Source organism: Sebastes fasciatus, chromosome 14, assembly GCF_043250625.1.
Source record: "Sebastes fasciatus isolate fSebFas1 chromosome 14, fSebFas1.pri, whole genome shotgun sequence".
NCBI lineage: Eukaryota > Metazoa > Chordata > Actinopteri > Perciformes > Sebastidae > Sebastes > Sebastes fasciatus.
In genome coordinates this window covers 8,028,672-8,046,586 of record NC_133808.1, presented here as the reverse complement: position 1 = coordinate 8,046,586, position 17,915 = coordinate 8,028,672, and the positions used below count along the sequence as shown (strand labels likewise).

General features: G+C 38.8%; 1 protein-coding gene across 3 annotated transcripts in view; it reads left to right on the top strand.

Moving 5' to 3' along the window:
• mlphb (melanophilin b) overlaps positions 1 to 14,406 on the top strand; it is a 52,004-nt gene extending 37,598 nt beyond the window's left edge. For 2 of the 3 annotated variants that reach the window (XM_074658470.1, XM_074658468.1), the window contains 7 exons: positions 4,410 to 4,493; positions 7,331 to 7,633; positions 9,693 to 9,842; positions 9,944 to 10,012; positions 10,788 to 10,836; positions 11,354 to 11,448; positions 13,464 to 14,406. In XM_074658470.1, coding sequence (XP_074514571.1) covers positions 4,410 to 4,493; positions 7,331 to 7,633; positions 9,693 to 9,842; positions 9,944 to 10,012; positions 10,788 to 10,836; positions 11,354 to 11,448; positions 13,464 to 13,490 — 777 coding nt within the window. In that variant the 3' untranslated portion in view covers positions 13,491 to 14,406. The remainder of the gene's footprint in view (positions 1 to 4,409; positions 4,494 to 7,330; positions 7,634 to 9,692; positions 9,843 to 9,943; positions 10,013 to 10,787; positions 10,837 to 11,353; positions 11,449 to 13,463) is intronic. The other variant, XM_074658469.1, reaches the window with a different exon arrangement.
• The last annotated feature ends 3,509 nt before the right edge of the window (positions 14,407 to 17,915 follow it).

Here is a 17,915-nt window from a genome sequence, read left to right as displayed (position 1 = left end):
AAACAAAATAAACACACAAAATTTCAATAAAGGAAATATTATTATTAGGGCTGTCATAGTTAACGCGATAATTACGTGTTAATGCAAATTCATTTTAACGCCACTAATTTCTTTAACGCATTATGCAATTTTTCAGAGGTTGTAGTAGGCTCATTTTAAAGCTACAGTGAAGATACTGGCATCGTATGAAACTAGAAAACGTAAGGAATCCATTGGTACCAATCATGTCGTACTAGCTTGGTGAAGTAGGCTAAATAACGCTCCAAATTTACGTTAAATTTTGGCGAAGGAAAAACTAGCATGGCCATTTTCAAAGCGGTCCCTTGACCTCTGTCCTCAAGATATGTGAATGAAAATGGGTTTTATGGGTACCCACGAGTCTCCCCTTTACAGACATGCCAACTTCATGATAATCACATGCAGTTTGGGGCAAGTCATAGTCAAGTCAGCACACTGACACACTGACAGCTGTTGTTGCCTGTTGGGCTGCAGTTTGCCATGTTATGATTTGAGCATATTTTTATGCTAAATGCAGTACCTGTGAGGGTTTCTGGACAATATATGTCATTGTTTTGTGTTGTTCATTGATTTCCAATAATGAATATATTCATATATTTGCATAAATCAGTATATTTGCCCACTCCCATGTTGATAAGAGTATTAAATACTTGGCAAATCTACCTGTAAGGTACATTTTGAACAGATAAAAAAATGTGCAATTAATGGACAATGGACAATCATGCGATTAATTGTGATTAAATATTTTAATCAATTGACAGCCCTAATTATTACACCTAAACAGAAAAATACTCTATTTCTCTCATGAACTAAACCAAACTAACTAAACGACATAATTGCCTTGTTAACGCATTGTAAAACACACTTCATTCAAACTGAACAGAAACAAAATAAAACTCACCAAAACCATTAGTCTGTTAGTACTCTGGTTTGATCGAAATAAATCCTCAATTCAGAGTAAGATGTGAACCGGCTCTACACTGTTTCCCCCCACTGTATCTCTCTGCTGCTCTGTTGTAAAGTAAACAAAAACACTTGCTTAGGTTCAGGAAAAAACAACAGGTTAGTCTTAAAACTACTACGTTTGAACAGTGAAAATGACACGGAACATTGTGAACAGGGGATACGAACAAACAGGCTTGCTAGTTTGTTAATTCCACCATACTGTCATACAACACTGGAAAATAATCCCAACAGCAGTGCTGGGTCTAATGGTCCCTCTGCCTCACTCCTCGGCCACTTCGCCGAGAGGAGCGCAGGCATTAGGTGTCAGTCGTCCTCTCCTCCCGAAGTAAAATTAGTCTGCCAGCGTCGTAGGGGTCCGCTATCTGGTCCCATTGGTTAATGTTAACTCTCAACTAACACTCGCGGTCCCGGAGAGTTAGTGACTGAACATATTGAGAGAAATTCGTATTTTCTTCAGCCATTGTTAAAAAAAAAAAAACAAGCCAACAAAACTTGCTAGCCAGCGTTAACTAACGTGTTCAGAGAATTATTCTGCCTCCACTTAACGCTCCACCCACACAATACTTCGTCATGTTTAGTAACAGAAAAGGGGGCTATATGCAAGTCAGCCAAAAACTGTAAAGAAAATCCTCAACCATAACATTGTCTGAGCTCATATTTTGGGATGCTTTTTTGCTGTTGGAAACGTAACTAGTTTGCAATACAAGGCGTTGCGCCCCACAGCTACCAAAGCTGAAGTAGCACTGTAGCTCTTTCTTGCCTCCAATGACGTCACGTTCACATCACTGGATGCAGGAAGAACAACAGATTTTGCAGCTGCGCCCCAAAGACACCGAGAACATAGGCAGCCGTGTTTCACAGTATATACATACTCAGATAAAGATATGGTTGAAAATCTGGGAATTTTCCCTTTTTAATGTTAATTTTTTAGGTATAACTCGGATCCTCCGAAACAAAAGATGTTCTTTGTAGTTATTAAAGATAAGGAATATGAAAACAAAGGAAGTGATTAAGCTCTGTGGTGGAAGGCGGCCATGACAATAAAAGGACCGGTGTTATCAGTCCCACCTGGCCTGTGCTGAATTTCACCTTTGATATCTGGTGTCATGGCGAATTTGACTCACAGCTGGGCAACACACTGACTGAGAAACACAAACAGGATACTGCAGATAACATGTGCCAGTCAGATATCAAAAACAGCCGTGATATTTTGCATTGGCTGCGCTTTCCACTCCTCCTGCATACGCTTCCCCGCTTGATTCTGATCTGGAAAACATTTAAGTCGCCAAGCGAGGCTGAAAGTCAACTGATGTATCCAATTTGATTGTGTTTGTTGGACAAGACATCGGCATGCATGAGTCAAGAAGTGCTTACACGTTTAATATACAGACGAATGACAAATAAAAGGAATAAATGAGCAGAGATGCACAACAATGGAGGCTTCCAAGATACGAGGGCTCACTGAATGCTTTCATGTCCAGATCCAGATCTCAACCCAACTGAAGACCTAAGGGACATTTTGGACTGACTGTGCTATGGCGTGTCAGCACAGGAGGCCTTTCAGTCTTTTTCAGTCATCCGTCTCACACGTGTCTGATGGAACAGACATGCTTCTAAAATACAGCTGTATAAACAGGGTGCCCCCAGCACCTATAATGATGAGCCTATAGGTCTTCATAATGATGAGGTTATCGGGCCGTTAGAGAAGCGAGCTTGAGGCTGGAAGGTCGCTGGCTCAATCCCCCAGACCGGCAGGATAAATCTCGGTGGGGAAAGTGAAAAGCAGCGCCTGCCCCTCCCTCATTACCACTACTGATGTGCCCTTGAGCAAGGCCCTTATACCCAACCGCTCCAGAAGATCAAACTGTGGTTGTACTGGGCAGCTTCCAGGTGTGAATGTGTAACTGTGTGAATGTGATCAGGGCGTTCCTGAAAAAGAGAGCATTGCTCTCAGTGAACCTCCCCCTGAATAAATAAAGGTAAAATAAAAATAAAAATAGGCGGGTTAGGTTAGGCATAGGATCATGGTCATGGTTTAGGTCTTCGAATCCTAGGAATAAGCGGATTAGAGAGGCGGGATTTCAACATAGTCTGAGAGGAACTGTTTGTTTGAGAGGCACTTCCTCAGGCAAGAAAGTCCCTTTAACTTCCAAGATACTGTATGTCTCATGTCTTCTTGACTTCCTGATTGTTTCTGTACCCAGGGACCCCTAAAAGGTGTTATTGCATTGTGTCTAGGGCTGTCAATCGATTACGATATTTAAACGCGATTAATCGCATGATTATCGCAAATTAATCGCACATTTTTTATCTGTTCAAAATGTACCTTAAAGGGAGATTTGTCAAGTATTTAATACTCTTATCAACATGAGAGTGGGTAAATATGCTGCTTTATGCAAATGTATGTATATATTTATTACTAGAAATCAATTGACAACACAAAACAATTACAAATATTGTCCAGAAACCCTCACAGGTACTGCATTTAGCATAACAAAATATGCTTAAATCATAACATGGCAAACTGCAGCCCAACAGGCAACAACAGCTGTCAGTGTGTCAGTGTGCTGACTTGACTCTGACTTGTCCCAAACTGCATCTTATTATCATAAAGTGGGCATGTCTGTAAAGGGGAGACTCGTGGGTACCCATAGAACACATTTTCATTCACATATCTTGAGGTCAGAGATCAAGGGACCCCTTTGAAAATGGTCATGCCAGTTTTTCCTCACCTAAATGTATCATACGTTCGGAGCATTGTTTAGCGTCCTTCCCCACAAGCTAGTATGACATTGGTTGGTACCAATGGATTCCTTAGGTTTTCATACGATCCCAGTATCTTCACTCTGGCTTTAAAACTGAGCCCGCTACAACCTAAAAAGTTGTGTTAATGCGTTAAAGGAATTAGTGGCGTTAAAACAAAGTTGCGTTAACGCGTTATTATCACGTTAACTTTAACAGTCCAAATTATGACCCATTATCCAAGAGAACATTTCTTTTATTTCATCAATAGTACACAGTATCATTTTTAGTTTTTTAACTTCCTCTCTCTCTGCATCTGGACTGTTGTGGCTCCATCCAAGTCATTTTCGAGCGGACCCTCTCAATTACATTGAAATCAGATTTGGAGAGGAGGTGATTTGGCTCAGAGCTCAGACTCTGATGATGTTTGATTTGTTCAGTCTGAGTGAAATTGATATCATATGGCTTGCTGTTCATAACAGCATCATGTAAACTATCAACTGTACATCTTGTTTTGAAACTATTAATACATGTGTTTTGTCATTTCTTGTCTTGAGTTCTCCAATTTATGTTTCTTAATACAATCAATTTTCTATGCTTCTGAAATCTGCTAACGTTTCTTTATCCTATCTTGCCTTCATCATCTGACTGTAGCCTCCCTGACTCTCCCTGTCTTTCTCCAGATCACTGACCTGAACAGACGCATGTCAGCCATTGAGACCCTTTTGAACCATTTGGAGCAGACGGTCACCTCAACATATGATGAGGTAAATCCATTAAATATCACACCGCAGTTGCCAAATAATCATCATAATCATCATCAAATCGCAAAGCCCAGCTGTTGCAGAAGGAGGCTTTGGGAATTATATGAGGAAGAGAATGAAAGTTTAAACCAAAAAAACATTAAAACAGCTGGCAACAACATGCTTATATAACCATAGCAACAGGGACTGTGATTAGTGCTTTGTTTCCAGCTGGTCTCATTACATATGAGTTTGTGGCAAAGTAGAAAGTAACATCCTAACAATAGAGGAGTGAGCAACAAATACTCAGTTATATTAAACTACACGTGAAATATGAACCATGCACTTTACTGGCCACAGAAATGTATGCAAGTTCTTCTAGTCATTAATCTGTAATAAACAATGTGTTTTGGTGTGGCACCTTTTCAAATGTTGAAAGTTTAGAGTATATAAGAACATTATGATAGAAGTATATGATAGCCATCCCCATGCTCTATTAGGTCTCATAATTTGCTGCGGCAATTTTTGGGTTGATATCATTTGTTACACAGATTTGGTGCTAAATTTAACAGTTTTTTACCAATCCCTCCAAAATACCACATTAAGACACCAAAACCTTGACGAACACCATAGAAAAATTCATGCTGTGATTTGGGATCAAAAACCTTTGACAGTTGGAGATTTCTGCAAGAATTGCATTTTTCGGCAATTGGATGGCAATTGGATGGCAATTGGATGGCTGTTGTGTAAACTGCTCAGAAACCCCCTTATTGTCAATCTACCTAGGGAAAGCCATCCATCCTCTGAATGCTCTAGGTCTGTAGTTTGTGGTTGTAAAGTTTCATGAGGCTCTGATTATCCTAGAGGTCACAACAGGTCATTTTATACAGTGAAGTCAAATTTCAAAAAATTGTCTCACTGTATGAAATGGCTACTATGGGGACTAACATCATCACACATGAATACAGTTGGGCTCATTGGATCCACAAGAGTCTCAGCTTTGCAGAGATACCCAATTTATCCTATCCCAGGACTGTTTATGGACCCCAGTATGCAGAAATATTCAAACACACCATTTTTAGAATAGGCATAAAAAACACATTATACTGCATTCAAAAATTTTCATTCAGATATCTTGAGGTCGTAGGTAAAGGGACCCCTGTGAATATGGCCATGCCAGTTTTTACCTCACCAAAATTTGGCTTTGGAGAGTTATTTGGCCTCCTCCCGACAAGCTAACCTGACATGCCAATAGATGCCTAGGTTATCTAGTCTCATATGATACCAGTATCTTCACTCTGAGCCTGCTACAGCCCCTGAAAGACAGTAATGTTGTTCGGGTTTAAGAGTGTAATGCTGCATTTATAAATATTTCCATATGAACAGTGGCTCGAATGGCTATGTGTAAAGGGAAAGGAGTTGCTCCTTAATGACAAACACATGTCAGCTTTACACAGTGATCATATGTCAGTGTCATGTTTGCAGCTTATTACGGCCCCCAAGTGGCCAAAAAAACATAAATCAATGCAGCTTTAAGCGTCAACTTTCTCAGTGTAGTTTAAACAGTTCAACCTTGTGAATGCATGTTACCTTTCTTCTAACCTGCTGCTAAAGAGAAACATGACCTGAGGCTTTATTTATTTGATTATTTTGATTTTAGATAATGCTGCTCCCTCCTCATAACGAGGTATTTTATTTGCAGCTCATAGTCCTCTCATTAACGGTGATGTCTCATGTGGGTTTGGTGTCTGTTTTTTATTGGGTTCTGAAATCCACACTAATATCATCAGATAATGAGCCAACCCACAAAAACAGCAAACCGTAAACGAAGCTCGCCTGGTAATTAGTGGCTATTCTGCTTCAAATGAGAGCCATGCTTGATAGACTCGTGACTCTTCCTCTCTGTTGTGGTGAAGCATGCACAGCTTAAATCAATTTGCATATAGCACATGTATCGCCGGTGTTGTCGGAGCAGAGTGCACGCAACACGTGTGTGTTAATGTCCATCTGATTAGTGTAACAGGAGAGTTACTCGTACTTGTCATGTATCCATGTACGTTATGATCCATCTATTCGTCTTCTAGACCTGCTACTTCCTGTTTTAGGTTAATAAGTCAACGTTGACTTTTGGTTTCACACGGGACACTAACATTGGTCTCCTGGGTGAAAGTCCTTTGTTTTTTGACCCATCCAACCACTCCGTCCTCATCCTTACGCAGACTTTGTCGCTCTTTATACTATGTCACCTGACTTCCGGAGCAGTTTCTCCGAGCGTCTCATATTGCCTTGGATGGGTTTACATTTGCGGTGGTTGAAAGCCCAGACGATTGCTGGTATTATAGTACAGTATTATAAATGAAAATGTAGTTACCATGCTATTCATCTTGCTTAATCCCTGAGGCATTGTGCCGACTGCTTTCACTCAAGCAACGCAATTTAAATCAAACAAAGACACAAAATAGAGTGCTCTGGGGATGACATATTTTTGTAGGCCAACTCGGAAGTTAATGCAATTTTTCCATTGGGTTTAGGATCATTGCAGAAAATAAGCTCTGTGGCAAACAGATGATTATTATGATACTTACAAATTTAGTTCCTTAAGATAATCTTCACAAATGAACACCACTTTTATGATTTTTTAAGTGTAAATGCAATCGCCAGAAGTAAAAAGCTAACGTTAGTGATGACGTTTAGTAGTTTCACTTAGCTACTTGTTATAAAAGTTTCAAAATTGCCGAGTGGGATATTTACTAATGTATTTTATGTAGAACAAAATGTTAAAACCTCTGCACCACTCTATATAAACTTTCAATAAAGGCATGATTTGTCTTAGCCACATATTCTCTGCTCTGTTCCTACAGACCAGCCAGGCTCCTCTGACTCCAAACAGCACCTCTCCTCTCCCTCAGTGTGAGGAAGTGGACTTAGAGGAGCAGCGACTGAGACAGAAGCTGCACGAGATGACGGACAACATTAGCGACCACAGCCTAACCTCTGATGAGGACGAGCCCAATGGGCCACATTCCTCCCAAGAGATCCCAGCGTGGAGGAGCCCAGAGGGGGATGCCAAGCCCACCAGAATACCCACCAGACCCACATCCAGAACGAGCATCGTTCTCTGCAGACTTGAGGAAGAGCAGCCTCAGCTGACCGACTCTCAGAAGGTAGCGATTAATGATTAAATGAGCAAAACACCAGCAGAGGGAAATAAAAGTCTGTATTCACAACACAAGTATTTGAATTTGCCAGAAAGTTCATCAGAAACATATACTGCACATCTGGCCTGTTGCACATTCTGTGCTTTAAGAAAACAGCCTGGCTCATGAAGTTCCATACCACTTCTGCAGGAATCCACTTGAAGCACATGTTGTAGTCATAAATCAAGTCACTCAGCCTTAGCATTTATTTTTCCTTTGCAGCCATCGCTCCCAGATTTCCTGAAACACAGAATAGACTAGTAAAATAGCGCCTTCTTAGTTGCTGTGCTAAGCTGCCTGTGCTGTTTTCACTGGCATTTATTTCCCTTAAAAGTAACAAGGCTAACAGTGCTCTGGTGAGTAATGATACTGTGGTTTTTTTTACATCACTTTACAACAGACCAGTTCAAACTGCATGCCCTCTCTTCAGGGTTTAAAGTATCACATAACACTAGCTTGGAGAACACATTCCTCTGACGTTTTAACCTGATAAACTGGTGAAGCTGTTGCAGCATGACTGTCTTGTTTCCAGTATCCCTGAAGGGCGCAAAGGTCAACTGTTATCAACCTCTGATCTCCCAGCAGCCCCTTTGTTCTGCTTATTATCAACCCAAATAGCTTTTTCTGCTTCATTTACTATAGTGAACTTTGAATGACAACTTGCCTTCACAGGATAAGATGCTGTTTATATAATAAATACTAGGACCTCGTTTTGCTGCTGCAGCTGAGGTTGTTGTAGTTTACATGATATGGCTGACTTGAAAAATTCATCCTTTCAGATAAGGTTCCTTCGGACGTTTCATCAAACTATTGCTTCATAACAAGTCCTCCAACAGGACCACGTTATTTGTTGGCGTTTTCCAAAACTGTTAAAAATGAAATGTGTGACGAATGGTTGGAAATTGACGGAAAGTACACATTCACAAGACAAGAGCCAATGCTAAACAATCATTTTCTGAAAATACTCTGAACACATAGTTTCAATCGGTAATGTTAAGAAACTAGCAATAAGTAAGCTAGATTTTAAAAATGATTCAACCAAAGAACCCAGCCCAGTGTTACCGACTCTTTTCCAATGAAAGTAGCCAGCAGCACTAGCTCCAAAAGTCCCTAAATCTAGAGAGAAGGTCACCAAGTCAGCAACACTGACAGTCCGTCCCGTCAGGCCGCCCTCCGAATACACTCCCCTAAAATTATCATTATGAACATAAACATCAAACATGACTATTGTTAGTTCTCACAGCTGTCAAGCTAGCAGCGTGTGGAAGACTCTGGTGACGCGCAATGCAGGCAGGCAGGTGATCCAATCTTCTTCTTTTTTTGGTCAGAACAATTTATTGATTGCTGTCGGGATGTAATGAGAATTTCAACAAATATATCAAACATTATTTTGAATATTGCCAACTCTGGCTTTAAATAAAAACATCTATTTGAAATGAGATAATGATATATTGGCTGATTGGCTTCTTTTTTTACGTAAACAAATCATTGAAATATCAAATAATAGTACATTAAATATTTTTAAAGAATTGTAACTAAAATATGTACTGAGCAGGATCTTTTTATAGTTGAATAATAAACTTGTCAAACTTGTCAAATATTTGCTGCTGCAAGAATTTAAACATAGGACACAAGCACATAGTTACAATGTTGCATGCTAATGAAGGATACACCAAAACTTTAGTTGCCTGAAATACTGTTTATCATGTCAGTGTTCCAAGGTGTCAACTCTCTTTTCAGTAATTAAATAATTAATGGGATTTTATGTTCAAACAAGAGTCTGGTCAGGGTTCACTGGTGGCCTCGGGGTTAAAGCACTGACCGTGAAAATCCCCGACTGTTGAGTCCATCGGGAACCTTTGTTGCTTGTCATGCCTCTTTTTCTCATCATTTCCTGTCATCTCTCTACCGTTGATTCTTAAATGAAGGCATAACATGCCCCAGCAGCCACAAAAAAGAGTTTGATGAATTTTTTATGTGAAAAACAAATTAACATTTTTTTTTTAATTTCCTCACATTCTTGTAGACAAACCAGTTAACAGAGAGCCTGGAGAGGAAGTGGCACCCCCTAGAGGAGGGGTCAAAGGCAAGCTTCAAAGGCTCAACAGCCTTACTGGTTGAGCTGGAGGACCAGGTAGCTCAAGCAGCTGCCAACGTCCAGAACGCCCAGAGTGAGGTAAGGAAAAACCAGAAGCTTAGTGAAGCTTATTGATATAAGATTTGTTTCGAAGAGACAGAACAGTGTGCACAGTCACTGTCTCTCTTTTTATCCCCAAGGTATTTTACATAGAGGACAGGATTGCTGCCCTGGGCGCTGCCGGCATGCAAGTGGATAAAAGAAGAAGGGTAAAGACATTTATTTTATTTGAGTCTTAAGTCAGAGGTTTTGAGACAGCTGTTTAAAATCATTATATGAAAATGTTGGCATATATAAAATACTTTTCATATTGTATAAAATCTGAGTTATTTTGAGAAGCCGAGCCATAATTGCCAACCCTCAGATTTTCCCGGGAGACTCGCATTTCTCCCTATGTATGTAAATATTTCACATCTTTTTTCCTTTTCGCTGTCTCGACCTGTTTCTGGTACTGTACAGTTGTCGCATGAATGAAAACAGATGAATATTTCAGTTTTTCTTTCCTGAGAATTTGATTTTGAGTTTGATTGGAGTTCATGAGCTTGGCGAGCAGTGATTGACAGCTGCTGTAGAGACTCCTCAGCTCTGATTGGTTGTTTTCCTTTGGGCACGGTGGAATCTTTAGGAGCACTATTAGGAGCACTAAAAGGAGGCAGAGGAAACTGATTTTTTTCACATGTTATCTGTTTCATGTACTAGTGTCAGGATATAGTGATATATAGCAAATGTGACAAAAAGTTATTTTTATTAAAGTTACCGACTACAGCTTTAACGACTTGACATTGTGGTCCTGAGTATGACTTCCAGTTGGCCCCGCCATCTTAGATTCAAACCAACCAATAAGATAATTTCCATCTCCTCAGCAGATCTGTCTCTGATAAATATTTCTACCCTCCTAGGAGCCAAAATGGCTGATAGGCCATATATTTCTCACATTCTCGTTTTTTTCTTTTTCTGTTTGTTATCTTCTTTGGTGTCTTCTAGTCTGCAATCCCGATCCAAGCAAGAAGACATTCCCACGTCTTTCCCACAAGTAAGAACCGCCACTGCTGCCCTTGAGCACGATCCCCAGGGCCTTCGGTCTGACTCAAAACATCTTAACCTTGTTAAACTCAGAGAACATGATGATCTGTTTTGTGAGCTAGTGAATACTGTGTCTTATTGTACTACAGCTTTCATTTTCCCAGCCGTATGTCAGATAATCAAATAATCCACATGCAGAAGTCCCACAGGCATATTTTGTACTACTGCGAGAATATTTTGAGCCAGAATAGTGGGAATAGAAAAACATTTGTTAACCTTACAGGAGGTCATTGCCTCTGAGCAGCTCGACTGGGGCAATTTGGACTCAAGTATTGTTGTTAAGGGAGGACTGAACGCCTCTAATTCACTTTCCCAATTATTGTTAGTCTCCCTTTGGGAATTTTACAATTTTAGGTTTGTAACAAAATTACAGAGGAAACTACAATCTGTCTTCATAACTGTACTAAGTTTAAAAATAGAGAGCCAGTAGAACATGGATGTACGATGTAATTGCTGTATGTTTGCAGGCCAGGTGGACAGGTTTGTGAGGAACTCCCTCTACAGGGGCTCCCTGACACAGAGGAACCCAGTGGCCAAGCCCAAGACCAGGGCTCTCTGTGCGGTATGACCCCGCTATACGGTGCTTGGTGCAGGGAACAGTTTGGTTCCAACATTATATAGCTACCATTTGGGGAAAAAAAGCCTCATCTACACTGACAAAAGTATTAATAGCAACAACAAAGAAAATAGAATAGTCTGGATTGTCTGTCTTAAAGATATTGAAAGTTATTGCCGAGAGATAGATGAGAAGATCAATACCACTCTCATGTCTGAGAGTGGTATTGATTTTCTCATCTCTTGATGAGAAAGCAAATAAGTGTATTTCCAAAAATGTCGCTCTATTTTTTTTTTTCCCAAATGGATTTATTGTTGGAAACAAACTCTTCATTTACTGGTTACACTGGGCTTTGACTTCTTCTGCTGGTGTATCACCTCGTGGTTGGTTTCCGTTCAGGCTTTGTGGCGCTTTTATATAAGTGTATTTCCTTTCATTTTTTGCTTTTTCTGTTTCAATCAAATGTGCAAATTATGTGAAAGTCTTGCATTACTGAGAATGTGTGATCAATGTGCCAACTTTATTCCGTTATTCAAGCTTATTAACTTGTTTAATTTTTCTTAATTCGTTATACTAGATAAGGACCAAATCTTTTTTCTGATTACTTGTATTAATTACTATGTTTAATTCTTTTACACTTGCCTTGCCTGACTTTAAAAAAAAAAACAGTGCATGGATCCTGCCAAAACAACTGAAAACCATCACATTTTGAATTAGATAAGGGAAGAAACAATGAATATGAACAGTGCATGTCTGTTTACTGTTAAATACCTTAATGTGTTTTCTATTATGAGAATTTAAAACACATTTTCTTGCATTACACATACTGTATCTGTCTGGAGGGGTGTCACTAGCTAGACTGCCAAATTTCTGAAAAGTACTTAAAGTTAATGATAAATATTTGAAAGACAGCCATGTAATATACTTCTCGGGTGTATCCTGTTTAATACGAAATCTTCTCCACCATGAATGAGTTACTTTTCACAGCTCTTTAACTTTTATTAGTGTGGGAAGTAAATGCAACAATATCCAAGCTGCAGGTCCAGTCTCAAGCAGTCCAGGAAGCTAAAACCCCTTTTCTGTTGTAAACATGATGGCATATTTTTCTGAGTAGGTGAAGGCGGAATAACACGTTGGCTAATGCTTCTTTAACAATAGCTGAAGAAAATACGAGTTTCTCTGAATATGCATAGTCACTCACTCTCAGGGAGCGTGAGTGTTAGTGTTAAGACTTTGACTTACAAAAAAAAAAAGTCTTACAAAATTGGCGATGCGTTTCAGAGATGGAGAGAAAATGTTGCCGTAGTTTAGCTATTACTAAACGCAGCCAAAGGCTCACAGCTGCAGCTATGGTTGGCAGAAGGCAACATTTTCTCTCCATCTCTGAAACACTTCACCGATTTTGTAGATCGCTAGAGCCTTGAAACACAGTTTTTCAGCTCAAATGTGTACAATATGGATTCTGGCACCCAACAATGCAGCAAGATGACATTATCGACGTGTAACTTTAGCCCATTACTCTGAGGTGATTCGTATTTTCCTCCAGTCTTTCCTTTGTTTTGCCTCCAGCTAACACCATGACGTAATCATGACGTCGGCTGTAAAGGGTCTATAGATCACTGATAAATGAAAGCTTTCATTTTCCTTTGACTGTCACTATTTGCTCAGTAACCACCCTCCATAGACTTCTCTAAACACTTGTTGTATTTTAGGATGAAACAATGAATGGGGTTGATTTCCCCTTTAATGTGCTTCAAATATGTTGTCAATTTCCTGTTTCCTCCGCCTGGGTAATCACTCACAACCCTCACATCTCACACAATGACTCATTATGGTTAAGGTTAGCATAGAGATTATAGACCTTGTAGTTACTCATGTATTTATGTTTGTGTCTCAGTTGCTATGAATGATTTCATGGCTAACAATGAATTCATTAACCCAATCAAAGCACGAAATGATTGACTATCTAATTATAAAGAGCCAATCATCATCTGTTTCTGTCTGTCTCTCTCTGTTTGCAGAAACCGGTAATGACGCAGGGCTCATGAGACGGAGGCTGAGCATCATATGACCACATGTGTTATTGCTGTTTGTGATAAACTGAAATTCAGCTGGGAATGAAAGAGATTCCTAATTCAATTTCAGAGACTGTCAACAGGGATGGTAGTGCTTACATTTATATTTAAAAGTTTCCCTGTGATGTTGTTATGTTATTTTACTGGATTAGATCCGTACCGTAAACTTGCAAGTTGTCTTTGCCTTAATGCACAAAAGCATTCACATTTGCTGTTTTAATCTGAAATCTAGTTATTTATTCCACTGTTTACACGGTACAAATGAAAACATTGAAACCAAATTAAAATGTTTCCAGATTAAAGCAACATTTTAAATTATGCTATTTGCAGACAGTCCAAAAACTGTGCAATCACAAACTACAACTCAAGAAGAAAGATCAAAATTTGAATGATATCATAGCAAGTAAGCCTCAGGCGGCAACATCCGGTTCTGAAAAGTGAAGCCAATGCGGAAGTACCTTAAACTTGCATTCTCTCTAACAGCCAGCAGGGGGCGACTCATCTGGTTGCAAAGAGAAGTCTATGAGAAAGTGAGCCTATACTTCTCACTTGATTTATTACCTCAGTTAACATTGTAAACCAACCCGGTCGCCAAAAATTTTTTTGGCATTAGACATTTCTGCAAACCACAGATACGTTGAATGGCGACGTTTCTGAAGCAAAAATACATTTCATAAATCCGTTTCATATCAGCCTTGTATCACGCTTGCAGAAATGCAATGCCACGTGGTTTACGCTGTGAAATGATTGGTTAGGCTGAGGCAACAAAACTACTTGGTTAAGGTTAGAAAAAAGATCATGGTTTGTGTTCAAATAATAATGTAACAACATAACGTAACGTACCAACCGTAACAAAACAAAGAAGCAACAAAACCACTATAGTTAGGTTTAGGAAAGAACAACATGACTGGGCTTAAAACTACTACATTTGTACAGTGAAAATGACACTAGGACACGAACGAACAGCCGATTGTAACATGACGCACGGGACACCAACAGCGGTCTCCTGGATGAAAGCCTTGTGTTTGTTGGACTCATCCACCTATAGTTCTTTTCAGTATTTATATATATTCTAATATTGTTGTGATGTATATGAATCAAATAAATGTAGACAGTGATGCACATTGCTTGTGTGTATTATGACACAATATCTAAAGGCATTTATAGTATACTTGTGAATTTTAAAATATTTTCTTTATATATTTATACCAATAAGAGCTTTAAGGACTTTTTACTCTTGTACACAATCAGTAGTTTTATGTTAAAGGGATACTTTGGGTGTTTTGAAGTGGGGTTGTATGACATACTTATCCATAGCCAGTGTATTACCTACAGCAGATGGCAGATTTTTTAGGTGAGCCTTTCTTTTTTAAGTGGCTATTTGCCACAGCAGTACATTGCTTTGCTCTCGTGTTGGTACTCCTGTCTGTTTCGCCAAACTGGGGGCATGCCAACTGTCATCTACTGTAGGTAATACACTGACTATGGAGAAGTACCTCATAAAACCCAAATGAAAAATCTGAACCGTCCTTTTAACTTGTATCTTATTTATAAGGCGGTACAGCTGTATACTCAAACTGCATTTGAAAATGTTCCTAAAAATGGGGTCTTGTGGTTAATCTATAACACTGACAATATACTGTATATGATTAGTCTTTCTGATATTTCAGGAACTATTTGAAAGTGAATGATGCACATTATACATTTATAAATGTTCATGTTCATTTTTTTCATATAGATGATAAAGAAATTGCCTGATTTTTGATTTGATGATTGTTTAATGACTTTCATTAACTGTTTGCACATACAGACGGGTGAACTAAAACTAAAGGACAAACCTAAATTAAAGATTGGATAAACACACAGGTTACAAAGGGGTCACTGGATGATATTAATCAAATCCTATGGCCTTTACAGTCACAGATTTTCCTTAAATGAGTCACCCATCTGTAGATTTTTAAAATGGTATCCTGTTTTGCTGTGTTTTTTTAGTTAAAACTCACTTTGATTATAAGTGTAATTCTAATTATACAGTAACATTGTCTGATTACTCTTATTAAATTATTTACAAACTAAGCCGATGCTGTCATTTTATCTTTTTTCCTCTAATATTGTTGTTTTGGGGGAAACACTTGGGGCTATACAAATAAATTGACTTAATACTAACTACTAATCTAGTTTGTGACCTTCGTGACCATACAGTCAGTGCGACAACAAACAGCATTTTCTACAGCAGCTCTTCATTACATGTGTTTGCCGTTGTTGCCTCAGCCTGTAGCAGAACTGCATTATCTCTCTCAAATCAGCCTTTGTTTGTTGATATAATGATGACAGCTTCCGATAACATTCCTACTTGCCTGTAATGGTTCCTGGATGTGAGATCATCACACAGTCCTCCTCTTATATATTTTCTAGTTGTTGCTGGTCATGCATTTACATGAATCCAGAGGGAAGATAGCATCCCTGTTCACTCGACTGATGCTTTCCTTGATCTTTTAGGAAATGGACATTCCAGAGGCTATTTTACAATACAGAAATATTAAAGTAGAAATACACAACATGTTCATATCAATAACATGACTCACAATATATAATTATAGCGTTGGTTTTATGAAAACTTTTGCTTTTCTGAAAATGTCTTTACTGTTTGAAACCCTTGGGCAGACACAAAGTAAACTATTTGCAAAATTTGAAGCAAGTACTTGTGGTTTGGAATAAACAGAAGAAGAACTGAGTAGTTAGCATGATTAGCGATGGCCGCCATAAAGAAAAGAGAACCACCTACAGTAAAATGCATTAACAGACAATTGACTGAAAAGGATCTTATTATTACCACGGATAGTGTTTGACTGACAGATGACTCTTGGATGTGAAGTACAAAAAGCATAACGATGTTGCTATAGTTTGTTTTTTCAGATATGTATGTGTATGTTTATTACAATTTTTCACATAACAAAAAAAACACACTTAAAAGGTGCACAAAAAACAACACAACACATAAAGGCACTTTGAATATAAAGTAAGTAAGGCACATTCTGCTGTAGTACTTGTTGACAAGGTGCTAAGATTACATCTTTGTGAGGAAAAAAAAAAAATAGATTAAAATAAAAAATGAACAGTAGATCACTATAAGGGTTCCCCCTCCAGAAATTCCCTGAATGAGTCCCAAATCTTATTAAAAGTTTTATATTTCCCTTTTACTATATATGTAATTTTCTCCTTCCAATACTCCTATTGTCATAAAAGCCAGGTCGCACACAGATTGGGCAGCTCCATAAGGATATATTGTGTATGGTTTATTGTTCTTGAGAGGCGGATGACATCAGCATAGTATCAACACGTCCTCCTGCTGGAATATAAAGAGGTGATGGAACAGCGGATAAACTGACACACCACAACCTCATCGAGCAGGTGAGAGCTCGCTCAGAGACAACACAGTCTTTGGTCTTTTAGTCTCACCACAGTATTTGCTTGTGTCCACTCATTGGGATTTACAACAGGCCGTCACTTCTTTCACACCCAGAGGGAGAGAAGGATTTGTTCTGGTTCAGTCATCATTCCTGCTCCTGTTCAGCTCCGGCGGTTTTTACTGGGAGGTAGTGAAACAGTCAGTGGAGTTTGGTTTGGCAAACTATCCGAGAAAATATCTTCCAAACGGTAATTTTTCACATTTGCTCAATATTCCTGTGAGTTGCAAAATCAGGTCAAATATTGTATTGCAGTAATACCAAAGTGGAGCCAGAAAGTCAGTTTAACGAGATTAAACTGCCAATTTAAGGAGATTTCTCCAGAGATTAAGGAGAAAAAATCCTTCAGAAATTAGTGCTTAAGCATCAAAAGGGATCTTTAAATGAGAGATCCAATGTGTAGACTACATGCATGTGACGGGGAACTCTGCAAGTTCCAGTGATTTGCTATCGAATCAATCCAGTAATTGTATTTCCTGTGTGTGTTAGCTCTGATGGTCCTTCATATCAGCTGTAAACTAACATTTGACACCATGTTCTGGGTTCAGATGTGACTGTTTTTCTGTTTGTTGTTTGGCTCCAGGTCGGGCTGCTATGCGGGTGTGTGCAGTGCTCTGTGCTGTGTTGCTGCTGCTGAGTCGAGCTCTGAGTGGATGTCACCGAGACCGTTCCATGATGAGTATCAGAAGTAAGATGTGAATTATATGTTCAAAATCAACATGAATAAGAAATTATGAAACCAATAGTAATCTGAATAAATACAGACAAATATATATAATATAAACATGAAATTGGAACATAATCTAAAACATTTTAATACTCATTTTATTATGAGTCGTTAAATTATGCGGCTTTTTTCCACATTACTAAAGTTTATTGTCGGCCTTTTTTAATCAATTCCAGCAGTTTATATTTCAAAATGAGCTCTTTC